The sequence below is a fragment of the Rhea pennata genome, chromosome 3 (assembly GCF_028389875.1).
Source record: "Rhea pennata isolate bPtePen1 chromosome 3, bPtePen1.pri, whole genome shotgun sequence".
Taxonomy (NCBI): domain Eukaryota; kingdom Metazoa; phylum Chordata; class Aves; order Rheiformes; family Rheidae; genus Rhea; species Rhea pennata.
The window spans coordinates 10,464,751-10,483,177 of record NC_084665.1 but is presented as its reverse complement, the minus strand read 5'-3'; the positions used below and the strand labels follow the sequence as shown (position 1 = coordinate 10,483,177).

At 37.4% G+C, this 18,427-nt stretch overlaps 1 protein-coding gene across 8 annotated transcripts in view; it reads right to left on the bottom strand.

The window, feature by feature from the left end:
* The window catches only part of PLCB4 (phospholipase C beta 4), a 223,036-nt gene that overhangs the window by 20,385 nt on the left and 184,224 nt on the right, over window positions 1-18,427 (bottom strand). For all 8 annotated transcript variants that reach the window (XM_062571532.1, XM_062571531.1, XM_062571537.1 and 5 more), the window contains 5 exons: window positions 15,607-15,695; window positions 14,880-15,030; window positions 12,136-12,185; window positions 11,948-12,013; window positions 3,797-3,912 (listed from right to left, as the gene is read on the bottom strand). In XM_062571532.1, the coding sequence (XP_062427516.1) occupies window positions 3,797-3,912; window positions 11,948-12,013; window positions 12,136-12,185; window positions 14,880-15,030; window positions 15,607-15,695 (472 nt within the window). The remainder of the gene's footprint in view (window positions 1-3,796; window positions 3,913-11,947; window positions 12,014-12,135; window positions 12,186-14,879; window positions 15,031-15,606; window positions 15,696-18,427) is intronic.

The window sequence follows — 18,427 nt, the reverse complement described above, 5'->3', positions numbered from 1 at the left end:
ACGAAGACCATAATCCCAAGTAACAGGCTGGTAAAACAGCTGTGGAGAGCTTGTGCTGCAGCTCCCCTGACATGCCTGTGGGCCAGAAGATGGATGACTTCTAGCATTCCCCAACATGATTTCCTTCCCAATTACTTGGGCTGTGCACTGGCTGGGACGGATGCACAGCAAAACAATTCCTTTGCAGCAAAAAGAGGAATTCCAATTACTGTCTCACTGAAGTCAATAAATCCTTGCAGATGGGACTGACAAGCCCCATCTTTTAGCAATCTTCTTGTTCCCTTTTTTGTAGTGAAGGATTTTTAGAATAGAATACAAGCTGGCAGAGTGAAAGAAGTCTTAGTCTTTTGGTTTGGAGTAATACAATATATTTAGTGGAGTCTATTTTAACAATGCTGTAATAATTCCGATTTCAGACCAGTTCAGATGTCAGGTCATCCACTGATGTGAACTGGTGTGACTCAAAATGAGAGGAGCTACACTCATTTCAGCACCTCAAGCTGGCCCTATTAAGAATGTTATTGCTTGACTGGAGTAACATTAATCCATGTTAGCTCTAGAAAAGGAGATTTATGAAACTATAACATGTTGTTTAAATCCTATTTTAATATCAAAGTACTGCTAAACTTAGGGAAATGAGCAGAAAGCTTTATCATCAAATGTTGCCAGGAAAGTCCTTGCTGAAAATGGTAGTGTGATTTGTCTTATGTTCCGATGGGCCACCATGAGGATTAATGATTTATTTTTTGGTCATAGCAAGAAAAATTCTGTAGAGATGTTACTCTTCTGACACTTTGGAAATAACATAAAGCCATAGAGACAGGTTCTGACCACAGTTACATCTGCCTGAAAAAGAAACAGTTGCAAAGAAAGTGTCTTCCGTTTTGCACGCAGGTATCTGAGATCAGAGCCTGGCTATGATTGATATATGACTTGCAACATGCTACGACTGCTCCAGAGGCAATTTAGACACATTTTACCCCAGACTGGTCTAATTAAAAGCCCGACTAATTTTTCCCAAATCCCAGTGGTCAGAAGGACCAGGAAATGCAGCCTTCCTTAGTCAGAAGGAAACTTCGAGACAGGCTGGACGTAACTAGAACTGTCCACAACCACAGTGACAAAGTTAGCTCAGGCTAAAACTATTGAGTTGCAGCTGAGAATAAATACCTAAGAAGAGTCCAAACAACGTCACGTGTCAACACTCACGCGTGCACGTGCACACATACACACACAACACACACTTTAATTCCTGGACAGCCCTGATAAATCAGAAGCATCCCTGTGTACTCTTCAACTCCATTTCCGAGTGGGAACATGAGCGTGCGTACTCCTGTAGACCTCTATGAGATTTCTGAGCATGTGCAGCATTCGAAGTGTACCACAGAAATAGCATAGAGAGCAAAATCCTGTCCATTTGTCAGTGAATTAGGACGTGATTAAAATTTTTACTTTGCTGAACATTATGCAGGTGACATTTGTCACACATTGTGGCAGAAACATACCACAAAAAGCTGCCCAACATAATCAGAAAAGAGACTCTCTTCTCGAGAAAGGCCTTTCTGAGGAAGTACCTGACAATTTCGATACAAATGCCTTAAAGACATATTTTACATTTGCTTTTACAGCTTTCATTGCTTGTAAATGTTCCAAAATGATAGCCAAAGAAATGGAACATGTTCTGTATTCACTGAACCCTGGGGTCCCTTATTTAGCAGTTCATTTCTATTCAACAGAGTGCCTAAGTCTCAAGCAACGTGCTCACATTTAAGTATGTCCTTAAATACACTGCACAGTAGATGGGACGTGAAGTAAGTGCTTAAGCTCCTAGCTGAACAGAGTTTCAGGACAGCATACATAGTAGACTCTGAAAGAAATCCTTAAAATATTTTGATAAGTAATTAAAAATGTTTATAGAGATGCTGATTGGTTAATTAGACACCAGTAGTTATTTTCACTTCTATCACTGTAAAGCCATCAGATGACTGACTGTTCTGGAGTCCATGGAAAGTACTGAGTTAGACCGAGGAACAAGTTGATGGCTGGGTATTTTATCTGCTGCTGCAGCAATAATTTCAAACTTGTTTTCTTTTTTAATTTTTTTGATCATTTGAAATGATCATAAAGTCTTTGGAGTCCATGTGAAAAGTGTTAAAGAAATCAAGGGAAGACATTACAAGCAGCAAATAAAATGGTGTGAAACTGGGAATCAGACCAACTATCTTTTTACTTGTTCCATTCTGCAGTTATTCTGGAAAGTATTGGTACACTAACTTTCCACTTTTTACTTAACAGGTATAGCCATTACCACCTTTAACTCTCTGACATATCTTCATCTGGTGTCTTGCTAAGAGAAGCAGAGGCACTGGCCTCTTCTCAGGCCAACAGGAATATTGATTCATGGATCTTCTGATAAGAGATTCTTAAAGAGCAGAGTACTGGGAAGCTTTTTTCCCTTGAAGATAATTCTGGTACAATGTCCAGGGCTCAGTTTGCTGCCACTATAACAAATACTCTGGCTTTAATCATAAATCCAGCTCTGCACTGCCATATCAATAACTCTCTGCTGTGTTATATTCAATGGAAATTGAACTCAAGCAAACAAATTTAATTTTTCCTACAGATGATCCCTCTCTGTTTGGAGAGCTAGTGATTTTTTGGGGGGGAGTACTTAGATTAGAAGTATTTGGGTGCTTATGCTTCTCCTTGCTTGAAGAAAAAAACACATTTTTTAGAGAGTTTATGTCACCTTCTATAATTTAATGGGGAGAATTCTCCTTATTTTACATACTTTAGAGAATTTCTTTTCTATGCTATTGTGAGCTTCTAACACACACAACCAATTATTAAAAAATAATCATTCCAAATCATTTATAAAGCAAATAAAGTATTCATGAAATAACCCAATATCAAAAAGTAATCTATGTTCAGTATTCAGTGAGTGAGTGGGTTGCCAGTTGTTGTTGCCAGATGCTAACAATATGCAATTAGGGCTAACTACTAAAACTAAATAAAGCAATTCCTGCTTTAGGTCACAGGCTATACTGTATAAACTGCTGTCTCAACGAAATGCCAAAGGGTGAAGGGTGAAAAGGAGAAATTTCTGCCAGATTAAATGTTAGCACCAAGGCAACAGCAGATCCTGCTACATAAGGCTAAATGGGACTGTAAGCAGGACACGTCAACAGTATGCTCCAGGAACATTTCTGGGATGATTGAGAGAGACACAGATAATGGCCCAGATTTTCAGCTAGTGCAAACCAAAGTAGCTTCAGTGAAGACAAAGGAGTAATAGTAATTTATCCCAGCTGAGGATCTGAAGAAGGTTTTGTGCTGTAAAGAAACTTTATGCTGACAACATGGCAGAATTCTATTGTTCTAAAACATTCATGATTGAGAAGCTGTATTTTTCCCAAGATCAAATCTCTGCAACTTTTTGGCCATTAGAACTATCGAGGACCAGCGTCTGCTCTCACTAAGCATAACAGTAACATTCCCTGGGGAATGCAGTGAGATCAGATCAGACCATGGAAACAAAAGTTTGAGGCAAACCCTTTGCTTTTATGTTTCACATATTAAGATAGTAGAAAACGGGAGAAAGGCATAGTGAGTACAACATTAATGGTCCATCGCTAGGGCCTTCAAGCAGCTCAAACTCAGTTTGATGTAGGATGCTGGTTCAAGCTTCAGTTAAGTTTCATCTGAATGACCTTTCTATGAATGTTTTATTCCAGACCGCAAAAACATAAAATCTATTTTGAGTCTAAAAAAAAAATATTTTAAAATAATATCTTACCCCTTCTTCTTGATTGCCTTCTCTAACATTTTCTCGTAAGATACTTTTTCTTTATCATATTGTGCCACTATTTTGTCAATTTGTGTGCAGTGCAACTTCTGCATAGCGCTGTGCTCCTGGAAAACAGTAGGACCTTACAATTAGGTTGCTGGGTTTTTAGTTTAGATTTCTCACAGTGTAAAAATATCAGTGTATGAACAAATAACTTTGACAATGGAATTTAATCTGGTTTAGCCACTCGCTACTGAAGGTTCCAGGTATTCCACCATAATAACTAAAGCATTTTCCTTAGTTTAGATTTTCATGAAAATCTGTGGTTGATCTTAAAAATATGGTATGTGGTGACCTTAAAACAAAAGAATGATGGGAAAAAACACCAACTGGTATTATCTACACAACTTAATCTTCTTTTTTTTAAATCTCCATTTAAGTGCAAAGTAAAAAAAAATATTACATTTGCAAGTTCAGATCATACAACAGAAAGTTTCTGAACCCAGAGGGGAACAAAACTCATCCCAACCCCCTTCCTCTACATATCTCAACAAATATAGTGCTACCCCTGTGGCCATTGCAAATCTAGTAGCTCCAGGTCAATAAAATACCTAAAAATCAATAAAATCATTAATAATTGAGAGTCTGAATATCTGGCCCGTGACCTCTAATGATGGTTGGAATCTTATCATAAGAAATTCCATCATGTTGCAGAGCATCTCCTTTTGCAAGAGACAGTAAGCTGTGCAATATGACTTTCAACTGCACGTGTACTGCTGCAAATAACTATTGGCCTTTTTCTTCCTGCGCAATACAACATGTACTGACAAACTAGACACAAAGGCCTACCTGTGAAGTATTTTGCATGAGTACAAGCCTGCTGTCATTACTACAGTTATATGCTTTATATTTGTGAAGTATCAGAGGAGACTATCTATGGAAAGAGAGGAAAGAACTCTCCTCATGATGAAAAGATGAAATATGAATGCACATGTTACTTGGCTCTAACATACAGATAGTTCCTCCCCACTACAGGACTTCACGAGACGTAACACTTCCCATTTAGTGCTTTCATGTAGACTTCATTATCGAACCTGACTTTGTATTCTCCATTATCAGAAAAGCTGCTTATAATGACGCAAATATTTAACTACCATTGAGAACACTAAATATTGAATTTACATTATAATAGAAAAAAGTGAATTAACAAACAACAATTTTATTAATAACCTATTTCTCATCATTTTATCAGATTGTGACAAAAGCCTCATATTAATTAATATGGCTTCTAACCAGAACTTTAATCTGTACTTTGCTTTACAGTTTATTTTGAATCTGTGCTACTGTTTCTATTCTAGAGCTCTTTGTTATTATTTTCTATACATCTGTGTTTGCCTTATCACTGTTTCTTCCTCTAAAAATACTAATTAAAGACTTTTATATCCACTTTCACCAAAACACTAACACAAATGTTGCAATGCCTTCTAAAACCTAGCATTAGGATGTACCCTAGCGTTCCACCATCTGCTAAGCACTCCTCCAGGGAACACTACAGCTTCCGATTTTTGTATTTAGAATCACAAACTGAACTTTCTGTTCCACAGAGGATTTAAAGGTAAACAAAAAGACTCCACCAACGTCAGAAACAGGCCAGCTTCACCAAGGAATAACTATACTGATTAACTATGTAGGAGAAAATAGGGAGAGTGAAAAGAATGACGCAAGCTTGATGGCACTAGGCAGCCACGGGTGAACTGACTGATAGCATCTAATTGCTCACATTATGTACTCGCCCCTAGATGAACAGAACAACACAACCCTTAGCACAATTATCGCGAAGTGTGAGCTGTCTGCATGCTCATGTGGCACTTCCGGATAATCTGGGAGGAGACATCACTTGAAACTAGAGTACCTCCTTTTACCTCAGCACAGCCATGAGTTAAGCCCTGTCTCTGTATCACAAGCCTGCTGTAACCTTCTGCGGAGACTTATTCTACTGCTACTGCTCATAGACAACTCTTGATCTTATAAGTGAAACAGATCTACTGTGGCCCCCCACTCCATCCCTGGTCTGCTTCTCCATCTTGATCATGAAAGACTTACTTTTTTGAGCACATACACAAACAGAGCTGAAAGAGGAAGATGTGCTACGGGCAACTACTCAATCCTAATCCTCGGAGCCAAGACCTGAGTATCAGAGATTCCTTGAGTTACATGACATCCGAATACTCATTAAAATGGCTTAGCTGATGTAAGTTGGACTTATCTCTATGTTCAAAAGAAAATTCATTACAGCTAGCTGCCTCACCCAAAACTTCTGTCACAATTCTGAGAAATACTGGTCGTTTGACAACATCTTAAAACACTCTTTCTCAGTATAATTTGTTCTCAAATGCAAACAAGTTGCAGATGAAAAAAATGTTCTGCATTGATTCAGAATATGTTCACAAATAAAACTCTTCTCAGCTGGATCTCTGGTTCATATTGCCTTAATTCCAGTCAATTTAAATTTACAATTTGAATTCATCTCTACTTTTTACACAAATATATTCAGAAATTACATGCTAATGATCATATTTTAAACTGAAGCTATAGTTCATCTGAGGCTCTGGAAGGCCAAATAACTGATATAAGACCCAAATCACAGCAAGACTCTCCAAGAGAAAAGGCAGAAAATCATATATAGTTCCGTTAAAAGGAACAAAAAACCCATAATTTATTATTATTAAATATATCATAATAAATATTATTATACACTACTAACAAGAACAGGAAGTAAGTTCTTACGATACAAATTGTAACTCTGGTGTGAATTATCTAAAATAACATAAACATTCCTGTGCACGACTACAAACTGAAAACTGGAGGATCCTCATTACAGATTATCAGGATGAGAAAATTAAGAAAAAATCCTATAAATTCAGAATCAACAATCCTTTCTGCAGAATTTTATTCGTCTAGAGTCTCAGAATCTTTTGTACTGTGGCTTTTGCATGGGAAACGGAGATGCTCTTTTTCCAGTTGTTCATTTTACTAGGCATGAATTCAAACAGCACCTACATTCAATATTAGCATAAATGTGTGGGACACGTGTCTGGGATTCATATTCTTGCATGGTAGTTATGCAGTTCTAGTTAGTGTCTATGTCCATATTAAATTACTGAAGGGTGCACATGAGAATATCTCTTTCTTGTCTGAAACTGCTAGAACTGTGCACCACACGATCTGGTAGAGAATGTATCAAGATAATCCCTCATTATCCTGTTGCCTCTTCTGCCTAATCCCAAAGGCACAAAAGCCATGCAACATCCGTGCAACAGATTAAAATTCAGTAGTGGCCCTCACAGGCAGGCTGCTAATAGATGAATTCTCTGGCAAAGACTCTTATATAAATGTGTGACCCCCTATCTTTATAGTCCATCCACCTGTGATACCCCCCAGCTCATTTACTCAAACTATACTCAAGATATAACCTGATGAAAAAAAGAAAAAACAGTAAAAACCAATGAAAATTATTCAGAGACATCAGCCCTTGTGCAGTTCCACAGTGTCACTCATTCTAGGAGAGAAACATTACTTCGAGGACTGCAGATAGGAAATGCTGGGTTTCAAAAGCTGTGCAGTGTAAATACTGTTATGAATGCACCGTCTAGGCATAAATATTTTGCAATATGCAGAAGTGACTGGATATATCATTTTAAAATTACCAAAAGTACAGGTTACCACACCTAAGATTCAGAAGTAAGATGTTCCTAATATAAATTTTTTATTTATATGTAAATGGTGATAATTAAGCAGATTTCCTATGGTTGCAAAGAAGTAGAAAAAGCCAAAAAAAAAAAAGCAAAATAAAATGAATACTCTAGCATATGAGGCTGACAGCTTGCAAGTTAAGTATCACTACAAAAGTATTCATTCTTGTTTACTGGCAGTGCCGTCTGCTGGAGTTAAGCAGCTGCATTTCACATCTCCAGATTTAAAACAGACCTATGAAGAATAAAATATCTTTGTTGCTTCCTATACTTCTGAATATCTTGCCACTACCACCTTACTGTCAAATGAAGGCAGTATTACAGACATTGTAAAACAAACCTCAGCTCTTCCCTATTCATGGACTTTGTGAAATGCAAAATTATGTGGTTTCCAGCAAAGCCACTAATCTGACATTAGGGAATGGGCAAATCTGATTTTATCAGTCACAGAATGATGCCTAGTAATGATGAGGCTAAGAACAGTCGTCTCTCTGCCAATCTAATGATTCATTTCTTTATTCTACTTAGACTAGATGCCTTGTGAAATTGGAAAAAGGAACAGTGAATATTATCCTTTCTGTTGCCCAAACATCCTATATAAAAAGTAATCGGTGCCAGACTTTTCAGAGTATAACAGTGTGTGTGGGTGTGTTTGTCTCTAGATTTCTTTGAATGTTCTCTGTCTTTCTTTTCTTCTGTTCAGTATTTCGGTCACTTTGACACCAGTAACATAATACAATGTATTCTCCTAACATCTAAACATAATTACTATTGTATTTTCCTACATGGTACAGCTTCTTTCAACTGTAATACCCTGTACACACACACACACATACAGAGCTGCACAGGCACACACAGCCATACAAATATGACACACAGTGACTTCATTTTATACTAGTTTTGTTATTAATTAAGGCATTTGAAGAGAATATTTAGAAATATTTAAGTCAGTGATCACTCAAGTTTAAAATTTAAGAAATATTGTTATTAGGGCATTTCTAAGCACTATAAAATAAAAAACAAACATGACCTGTGATGTGCAAGAGAGGTGTAACTGATTAATGCTTGTTGAAGTCAGAGTTATAACCACCTTTCTTCTAGGTCTCCTGAAATTGAGGTAACCAGCTGTACTATGCTTCTCCTGTACTCATCACACCAAGAAGGCAAAATGACCATGGAATTGCACCACACGTACCCAGGAAATAGAACTACTTTTCTGAAAGCCCTCATTGACTAAGCTGCAGTGAAATCACTTATAACCTCTTAGATACATTGGACATTTTCCCACTGGACCTTCTGCTTTAGAAGGTTGTACAGCTTTCCTAACTGCACCAGGAGCACCAGCTCTGCACCCCTGGCAGAGCAGATGCATTTCTGGCATTTAATCTGGAAATGCAACATCTGTATGTCATACACCTTGGTGAAACACAGAGATTGACAATACTACTGGCCTTGCTGCTACACAGCAACCAACCTCTACAAATGAGCACTTCAGTGGAGCTGCTAACACTTCTCTGCACTCAGTGGATGCAGTCAGTAATGGGGAATCTTCCTGCTGTCGCTTTCCCCAGCTCGCTCTGCGCAGGACTACCAGATCAGCTCCAATACTGCTTAGATCAATGCTTCTTTCTTCCTGACCTGCTCTCTCTTCCACCCTTGCATGCCTACCCCTACTCCTCAGTTCATCTCCAGCCTCTGCCTTTCAACCCCTGGCTTTCTGATACTTGAGTGTTTTTATAATTTATACCATCCACCTTTAATCCTCTTCCCCTTTCAACATTGAACCTAGAGACCTCAAAAAATCAGCCATATCTCTGTCCAGGCTAACCTCCTTGTTCCTTCCTTTGCCCTCTCACTCTGCTTCCCTCCTCCCAGAATGTCCATCAGGAGCTCCTTTTCCCATCCTCTGCCTGCTGCCCTCTCATCCCTACCAGCTCAAGGTGAAAGTTACAGTTGGCACACAGAGGCTGTGAAGGAGAGGAGAAGCAGGGAAACACTCTGGACTCTGCTCCCTCCACTGACATATCTGCCTATATGGGGAGATACTTTCCACTTGGCTTTCAGGACTCAGCACAGATGCACATGCTGCAGACACTGTGTCTGGCCCAGAGGTGCTCCCCAGACTGCCAGTGTCTGCTGGTTTAGGGCAGAGAGAAACTCTTCCCCAAAAGCTCCTGATACAGGAAAGATGTTTGACAGTGGCTTGGCTATGATACTCTGAAGACTGGACACAACAGTCCTCTCAGCATCTCCACAAATTCTAAAGCTAGCCCAAGCTCCACATTTTCATCATACTGCTGCACTCTGTAGTAATGTCATTCAGGAGAAGGAGCTTAGAGAGGAATAACACAGTAACTCTTGGCCATAATGTAGTTGATCCATTCCACATGAAGACAACGGGTATATTGTTAGATACCAGGCTTCACCTGTCAGGGCTGGGCTTCATTTCTTGTTCTTTCAAAGCCAATAATTCATTTTACATAATGTATTTTTCGCGGACAACTTCAGATGGAAAAGGTTTGGACCTTTTCCTTAAACAATACGAACAATTCCTTTCTGTTTACTTAGTTCTCCAGATCTCAAGGGAGTCTGTCTATGGTTAAATGTTTCAAAGAACCAAGCTATTTCTGGAAGGAGCTTTTAAGTTCAGTCTACCTAATACACAGACCTTCTCCAGCTGACCAAAGATGACTGACTGCATAGCTCTCCTGTTGCCTCCTAGATGATAAAATGCATTAAAGAAGCGACGAGTACATTAAGTACTTTCCTAAGAACATCTGTGAACTAATATGGCCAAACTTTTCAGATTCTCCTCTCCAAATTCAGGAAGTTGCCCTTACTGGAGCCTAGAGCAAGGCATGCTCTAGACAAGTGCTCTACTGTTAGTACAGATCTGCACTCACTCAGTTTGCACTTGAAGCTAGCAGAACACAGGCTGGCTCAGAACTAAAATGGCTGTGCTTGAGCTAATGCCAAAAGCTCTTCTGAGAGCTCAGTATCTTCAGACTGGTAATTTTTCCCCAGATTAGAGGACGTAAGTACAAGTCTGAACAGACAGGATCATTTTTTAACATTAGCAGCCATACAGTCTTGACTGAGATACTCTTACACTGGTGGGGGACAAATATATCAGGGATATGTATCACTGAGTACGTTTTTTCCCTATGCAATCTGGATAATGCTTTCACTTGGAAAAAGTTACTACAGCTGACTGGGGGATGCTGTCCAGAAAGAGAGAAAGTAGTCTTTAAAAACAAGAAGCCTCTACAAGATCCATCCCACAAAGGCCTAGAAATGACTTATGACATAACAATTCAGTTAAGAACAACCCATATATGTAAGCTATTCACTGCGGCCCATCATTACGGGACAGAAGTACTACTTTTGACTTTGATGACAGACTTTCTTTTGAGCACGGGCCTTGCACACAGCTCTGAAATGGAGAAATCGCTGATTTCCCTTCTGCATAGCATCAGTAAGGAGTCTAAAATTCAGCCACCTAATTTTCCTACAACTACCATGAATATGAAGAGCTCCAGGGAAGTGCAGACTATTGCAAGTAATTTCTTCATACTTCATTGCACAAACATACAGTTCCAAACCAAACAATATTCAATGAAATAAACACAAAGACTGATATGTAAGAAGCACAGGCAACTATATCAGGTCAAATGTCCAATGAAAATGATCCCTCTGATAAGAAATTCTAGTGCATCAAAAGAAAACAAGAAAATAACTGCCCACAGAGCCCAGAATGGATTGTATGGGTTGCCAAATGGGGTGAAATTCAGAACTTACGTATTTTCTTCACTTGTTATGTCTCTTTTTGTAACAAGAGTAATGGTTTCCTAATCACTAAGGGTAGGAGAAATTGGTTGTAGTTTTTCTAACGTAGAGTATATTTGTGATAGTGTCACATCTGGGACATCGCTGCCAACAGCACCAAGCAAAAGGCTAACTATAATGTGGTAAATATATACCTAAGTGAGGAGGCATATGGCCCCTCATTTTTAAGTTCCCCTTTCCATTTCTGTCTGGCAGTTCTGCAGTATCTCTAGTGTCTGCCTCTGATGCAGTACCCTCTCACATCACTATGCCTTTTCTCAGTTGCTTGCTAAGGTCATGCAACAAGGAGCTAGATAAAATCATTATCTGGATAGGGTGAGCTTTGATGTGTATATGGGTCAAACAAAAGTGCATTGGAACTTACGGAGACATACAAATAGTTGCTAAAGAGAAAATTTGCTTACTGGAGCATGTTTCAGCACACTTAAAACACACATGCCTTCCCTGCTGGTCCAACCACTGCTCCTTAGTTTTTCCATTCACTTTAAGAGCTGTCTGTGCTACTAAGCGCTGTACTTTTTTCAAGTAGAGTGTTCCGCTCAGAGAACTCTAATGATCATACCTTGGCATGCTTCTTCTTTAAAGCATTCAGCTCTTTCTGCTGTTTCTTTAAATGCTTTAGGTAAGCCTAGAAAAAGAGACGTTGGATCAATATTTCTGTGGAAATACTGCCTTGTAACCAGATAAAATCCTGGCTATTGGAAATAAATAATTAGAAATACATATTGAAAAGCTTGTGTCTATACTTACCTTCATTTGCTTTAAATCTTCTATCTTCACTTGAGGAATAAGATCTATACCTAGGAAGGAATTGATATAGTTTATCTAAAACTTCAAAAATACTAGCATATCCCATACTTTTTTTGAACTTTACCACAGAAATTTACATTTAAGTTAGATATTAATTAATATTTTTCACAATATAAAAAAGAAACTCTCAGATTAATAAAACAGTATTAACCAAGACATAGTTAAGATATGGTTAATTTCATTTTCAAATGCATTTGCTCAATAGTCTTATGAAAAAATTAATCAATGAATATATTCTCATCTCTTACTGTTCTACACTGAAGTGTCAAAATACAGCAAGCTAATAACTGAAAAAGCTCCTTTTATGAAAACAAAGCAGACCATTTATGCACGTTAAAATTTAACCATGCCAACTTCAAAATTTTTGTATATACATGGAGATCAATCTGGCACCGCTAATTTCAGGGAGAATGTTTTTAAAATAAAGTTCTAAATAACTACACAAAGGGTTAGCAAATGCTCGATATACTTATTCTCCTTGATTTGAAACACAAAAACTACGGGACTGAAAATCTGCCTGCAGCCTGTATGTTAATGGTGGTAAATTTGCATTTTGGTTAATACCAGGATATGAAAAAAAGAGGAACAGTACAGTTCAAGACTAAAGGAAAACTAAAAATCGAGGAGAAACAAACAAAACCAGGAGAAGTGATGAAAATAAATTACAAGAAACAAATCTATTACATAAGATTATAAGTACTATTCAGATGAATGCAAATCCATTTTTACCATCCTAACTACAGTACAAACAAAAAATTCCATTCCATCTCTATGTTTCAGTAAGTATTTTCTGCTATATTATGATTTTTTTCACTACTAAGCACAACCTAAATGTTATCATTTATAAAAATGTCAATACAATATTATGAGAGAGATCATGTGTAGGGTTTTTCTGATTTTTTTACACAAAAATGTTAGGTTATTCATAAATATACTGCAAGTGTGTTTAGTTAACTGTTATTAGTAGTGTCTGTGGACTATAAGATTCCTCCTGCCTTGCAAAGGGTTTTCTATCTTCTAAGTTGAATTCAACTGAAAAATGTTCAGATGCTGTAAAAGCAACTTCCTTAGGGAACAAAAATTTTTTATTTTCTTAGAAGCATAAGATTCTGCTAAATTATATGTACTAACATTGGTCTAGTAAATGAAACTGATATAGATTCAGGTACAGATAAATACAGAGGCTGAAGTTTTCAAAAACACAATCTGGAAATCAATCAGTACTACTGAAAGTCAGGTACAGAACAAAAAAAAAATTAATGTGTATTTGAAAATCTCCTCTAGATATCGTATCTTGCTTGTCATGTAATTTCTAACAACAGAGTGAGTTGCATATTTTAACAGTGGTAGAATTATTCAGCTCTTAAATGATCATATGGATCATACTATACTATAAAACAAGGATGGTTACATGGGATATAAAAATGACCAACTCTATTTCAACATGAGAGAATATAGATAAAAACTGTGTTCAGAAAAGAGTATGTACTCAATTCTTGGTTTAAGAAACAGTGCTGCATCCAGCGTGCTGTGTTAAACAAAAACTTCCTCAGGTTTTTATTTTAAAAGTGTAGATTCATTTACCTTGTAAACCAGGTTTAACTCCATGCTAATCAAGAATTAGACATCAACCTCAACAAGTACCATACCTAACTAATGCCAATAAGACTAATATTTGCATCTTGGTCATGATGCATTAAATATTAAAACATCTCACTGCATAAAGTAATCTGGATTTTATGCTGGGGAGAATTCTGAAGTAGTTCAGGTGCCACAGACAACCTGTTTCATTGCCAAAAATTATTCTGGAGAAATTGGCATTTTGGTTCTCAAGAGATCTCTTCACACCTGTATATCCACTCAGGTCTGCTTAAGTTTAAGAATTAAAGCAGTTAGCACTCCTTTTCATTCTAATCAATTCCTGTGGGCCAAGCTGGATTCTAACTTTTGAAGGAGACGGATAGAAATTATTTTCTGTGTTTCATTCACTTGTACAAATTAATTTTTTCACTGACTTGTCATTACCTGTGATGATCTATGAGAAACAAATAATCCCACTTGACCCTATAAGATGATTCTGAAGAGTCAGTAGTTAGAAAAAAATATTTATTTACTCATAAATGAGCACATTAAATATGTATATCTTTGACGATAAATAGGCCATTTCCATAATCACTATTTGGAGTAAAACCACACACTGAAAACATTTCTAATTGTGAAATTGCCATAGAATCCGATGAATTTTAAATATCTTTAATTACTCAAATCTGCAACTCTGTCAAGGGACTTGTGGAGGCAAAAAAAAAAAAAAAAGCAGAAGAGTTTTTGTGGAGTGTACCAGAATAGTCATTGCTATTGGCCTGGCTCCAGTAGACCTTTAGTAGATCTCTGCTCCCAGAGTCATACAGGTTGCTACTATTAGCAGTAGTTATACAGCTACACAAAGAGGTCACTTAGTAAAATAAAGCCATGTTGGCTTGGCAATGTAGTCATTTTTGTAACAAAAAAGAGAAAACTTTATTTGCAAGTAGACAAAGACCACTATCAAAAAAAGAAACGAAATATAGACCATTTTAAGAGGGATAAGAATGAGTAAAACTGCAAAACCAAAAAGTAAGAATGAGTACTTTTCAAGGACTTTCAGAATCACTTAAGAACACTGAAAGAGTCACACATGATTTTACCTTTCTTTGCGTCAGTCCCAGACCCAAAACCAGAAGTGGTACTTGGTCGAAGTTCAGAGCTACTCTGAGGAGTCACGTTTGCTTTGGCATTATTGGCTTTTCCTTTTCTATCATTCTTTGAAGTGTCATTTGGTACATCAGCTATATCACTCTGGAAGAAATATCCGCATTACAATAAATCAATTGCTGTTTGCAGTAGTACAAAAATTGGGAGATGGAAAATTTATAAACTTGCCTACTCCAAACATAATGAAGAAAACTGTAACATAGTTTCAGACAATACAATGCTCAGTGAAGTATTTCTAACCCATCTTAATAGTCAAGTACTAGCATATGGCTCCTTTCTCATTTCTCAAAATTTCTAATTCTAAAGGACGTGTTATCATGACCAAGGGTCATCATGACCTGGGAAAAGTCAGTCAGTGAAACGTATTTCAGTACGCATGGTGACATAAGCTAATGCATTTCAGAGTATATTGAAGAAGCTTACATCTGAAAATGAGAGATGGTGCGGTAACATGCATCAATGGGAGAAAGGACTAGTTTAGTTAAAAACAAAACAAAAAACCCAACTAAACAAAAAAGATCCAAATTCAAACCAAGGAACCCATCTCAGTCTTTTATTGCCAGAACTTCTTGCAACCCAAATTTTGCATCCTCCATTATGAAAAAAAAATAAAATGAATATTTATTATTCTGCCTATGTTTGGCATAAAGTTCTACTTACAGTTTCAATACCCATAGCTCTCATTTGGTCTGCTCTTTTTTCTGTGATAGACAAAAATTTCTTTGGATCTGACAAAGCATCCACAATATCTGTAAAAAAATAAATAAATAAAACACAACTTTTTAATATCTTCAGAGGCATTTGGAAATTTATCTTTGGCAAGTGCATTATTCTATGGCTATTTTATGAGCCACGGCTTGCAATAATATCCCAGCTTTCCCTAGTGAATCTGGAAGGGCTAAAAGCACTCATCAGCACAGTGCCACAACACTCCAGGAACATTACGTAGTGTACAATGCACCAAAAATCTGCAGGTTTTTTATTTTTTTTAAAAAAGACATTGATCCCATCAGATTCCCCCCAACTTACTCCCAGCTGATGACACTGGAAGCTGACTCCAGAAAGGGGTCTCCTGAGTCAGTCACAGAGCACTAAGATCTTCCTCACAGGGTAGGAATAATCATACTTTGTCCCTTGGGTGTTCAAGAGGGTGTTTACTGATGTGGGACTACCGTGAATTGTAGAAGACGCCAGTTTTTTCCCTGGTTCAATGAAAAAGCTAAACAGCTGTTTCAGATGGGCGGTTAAAGCAACAAGGCAAATGCCCTTCGGACCAGGCTTCCCCTGAACTCAGGGTCAGCGAAGAGCAATAGTGCCCTGGTATCAAGAGGCCACTCATAACTATTCTGTAGTAGCTGTGGCTATTTGGATCTCTTAATGCTGACTTTTTATATCTTGCGTGATCAAACAAATTAATATTTGCAGAAGTACATCTCCTTTACTAAGGAACTAAATAAAATCCCTTTCCTAGAAGCAGTCCCTTTTCCCTTTACACAAAATAATACAAACAATAATATCCCAGTCCCTCTTTATTTTACAACAGAATTCAGTACTACCATATATTGTGTCTCATGCTAGGTGGATGAGTCTACAGAGTACAGTTTTGTGATCGTTTTGCCTGCCAGCACACCAATTACCTGAACTGCAACCTCTGCTATGGCCAACAAAATCAGTAGCAATGCCACTGAGGTCAGTACAAAACTGGTATGAAGTCAGAACAAAGCCTCACGAATAAGGCTGGAAATTCTATGTGTTTTTTTCTGCTGAAGTGTGACAGAAATCTATAACACTAAAATTAAATTAATAATTGTGTTGCGTAATTTTAACCACACAGATTATACAATGTGTTTTACGTATGCAGTGATAAACATGCAAGTATAGGTTTACAGGAAGACAAAGACCTGTGAATCTTTGCCTGCATAATGAAAAATCTCTTTCCAAGGCTAATTTCAAAACCATCTCAAAAGAACTCACAGAAGGAGGCCCTGACACAACACAAAGTGATTTTACAAATTGATTTAGTATCTACAGTCAGAACATATCCAGAGACTAGAGCAGCAATCTGTTCTGAGGATCCCTCTGAAACTTTAACTGCAGTCTTATGGACAAAAGAGTCTCCAGGTTCGGTTAATAGGTCCTCTTGTCAAAGCAGTAACTTAAGGAAAGGAAGTTTAAAAGCTGCAGCCTGACTCATCACTCACTACAAAATATGTCATGTAATTAACTCAGGCTTTTGCCAGGAACATTATGGGGATCACAGATGGTGATTCATGTGCGGGGAATCTTTTTCTTTACAGAATGGTGTAAAGCCCTATTTTCAGCTACTTACAAGTAAAAGATAAGCATTTTGCATCCTTATATTCTGGATTGTCTCCCTATAGAAGAGGCCATTGTTTCTGCAGTGACAGTTCTGACAACCACAATTTTCATACGCATTGGAATTTTGCCTATGTTTCATGTCATATTTTCAACTATTTTCAAAATCAGCTTACTATGATGCCAGACAAAGAAGTTAGCCCACTGACCAGGTCTTTTAAAAAATATCCAACCTGTTAAAAGCTTTGGGCAAAAACTTGCTATCCTTCTCATGTGAACTGGTGGTTGGCATAAATTACACTGTGAAATGCTCCTCTGAAGTCATTGGGCAATAAAAAGGATGGATTGGGCTCCAATTCCCATCAAATTTGTCTTAAATAGATTTCATTACCCTGATAGACCTGTTTATCTACCCAAAATAGATTGTCTCCAGTACCTGTAATCCCTCTCTCTTCTACAACTGTATTTTAGACAAATGTAATACGGGTAGAATTTATTTTCAGACATAATATAGCCTTGCAACCCAGAACTATTTTCCTCAATCTAGTGAGCAAGTCTTCCTGTCCTTGGCTCCAACTCTTCAATGAAAATTCAGGACTATCCTGCTAACATGATGTGGTGTTTGAAAATGGTACCTGATTATCATGAACTTCAAGGTAGAAATGACTAACATGTTGGGGAGAGTGAAGCCTCTGTAAATTGTATTACTAACTGTACAAGTACGTCATCAAAGGCTCAGCATTTCTAAGGGGGGAAGTGACTCATCACCGCTTTTCACATTGTCATTTGGCCCCTGCATACGTTTTTCTTTCTCCTCAGTGAGATAAGGTGGAAGGAGATTCTTAGCACTTGTAAAACTAGCAAAATCACAGGACAAATGTATTACAGAGGACTCTAACCACCAACCTAAGTAACAATGCTTGATTACACACAGGCTTATATCATAGAAGTTTCTCTTTGGAGAATGCTACTTCACTTGCATTGATTCGCACCAGTACTGTATTTAATTGGGAACAGAATAACTGATGCAGATAAACTACAAAAAATTACTTTATCACTATATCATATGAAAAACAAAATTACGCATATTTTAAAGCCTACAATGGACCAACTATTCTAATTATTAGTTGATGTTGGTTTTTAAAATTTACAAGAAAAAAAAGAA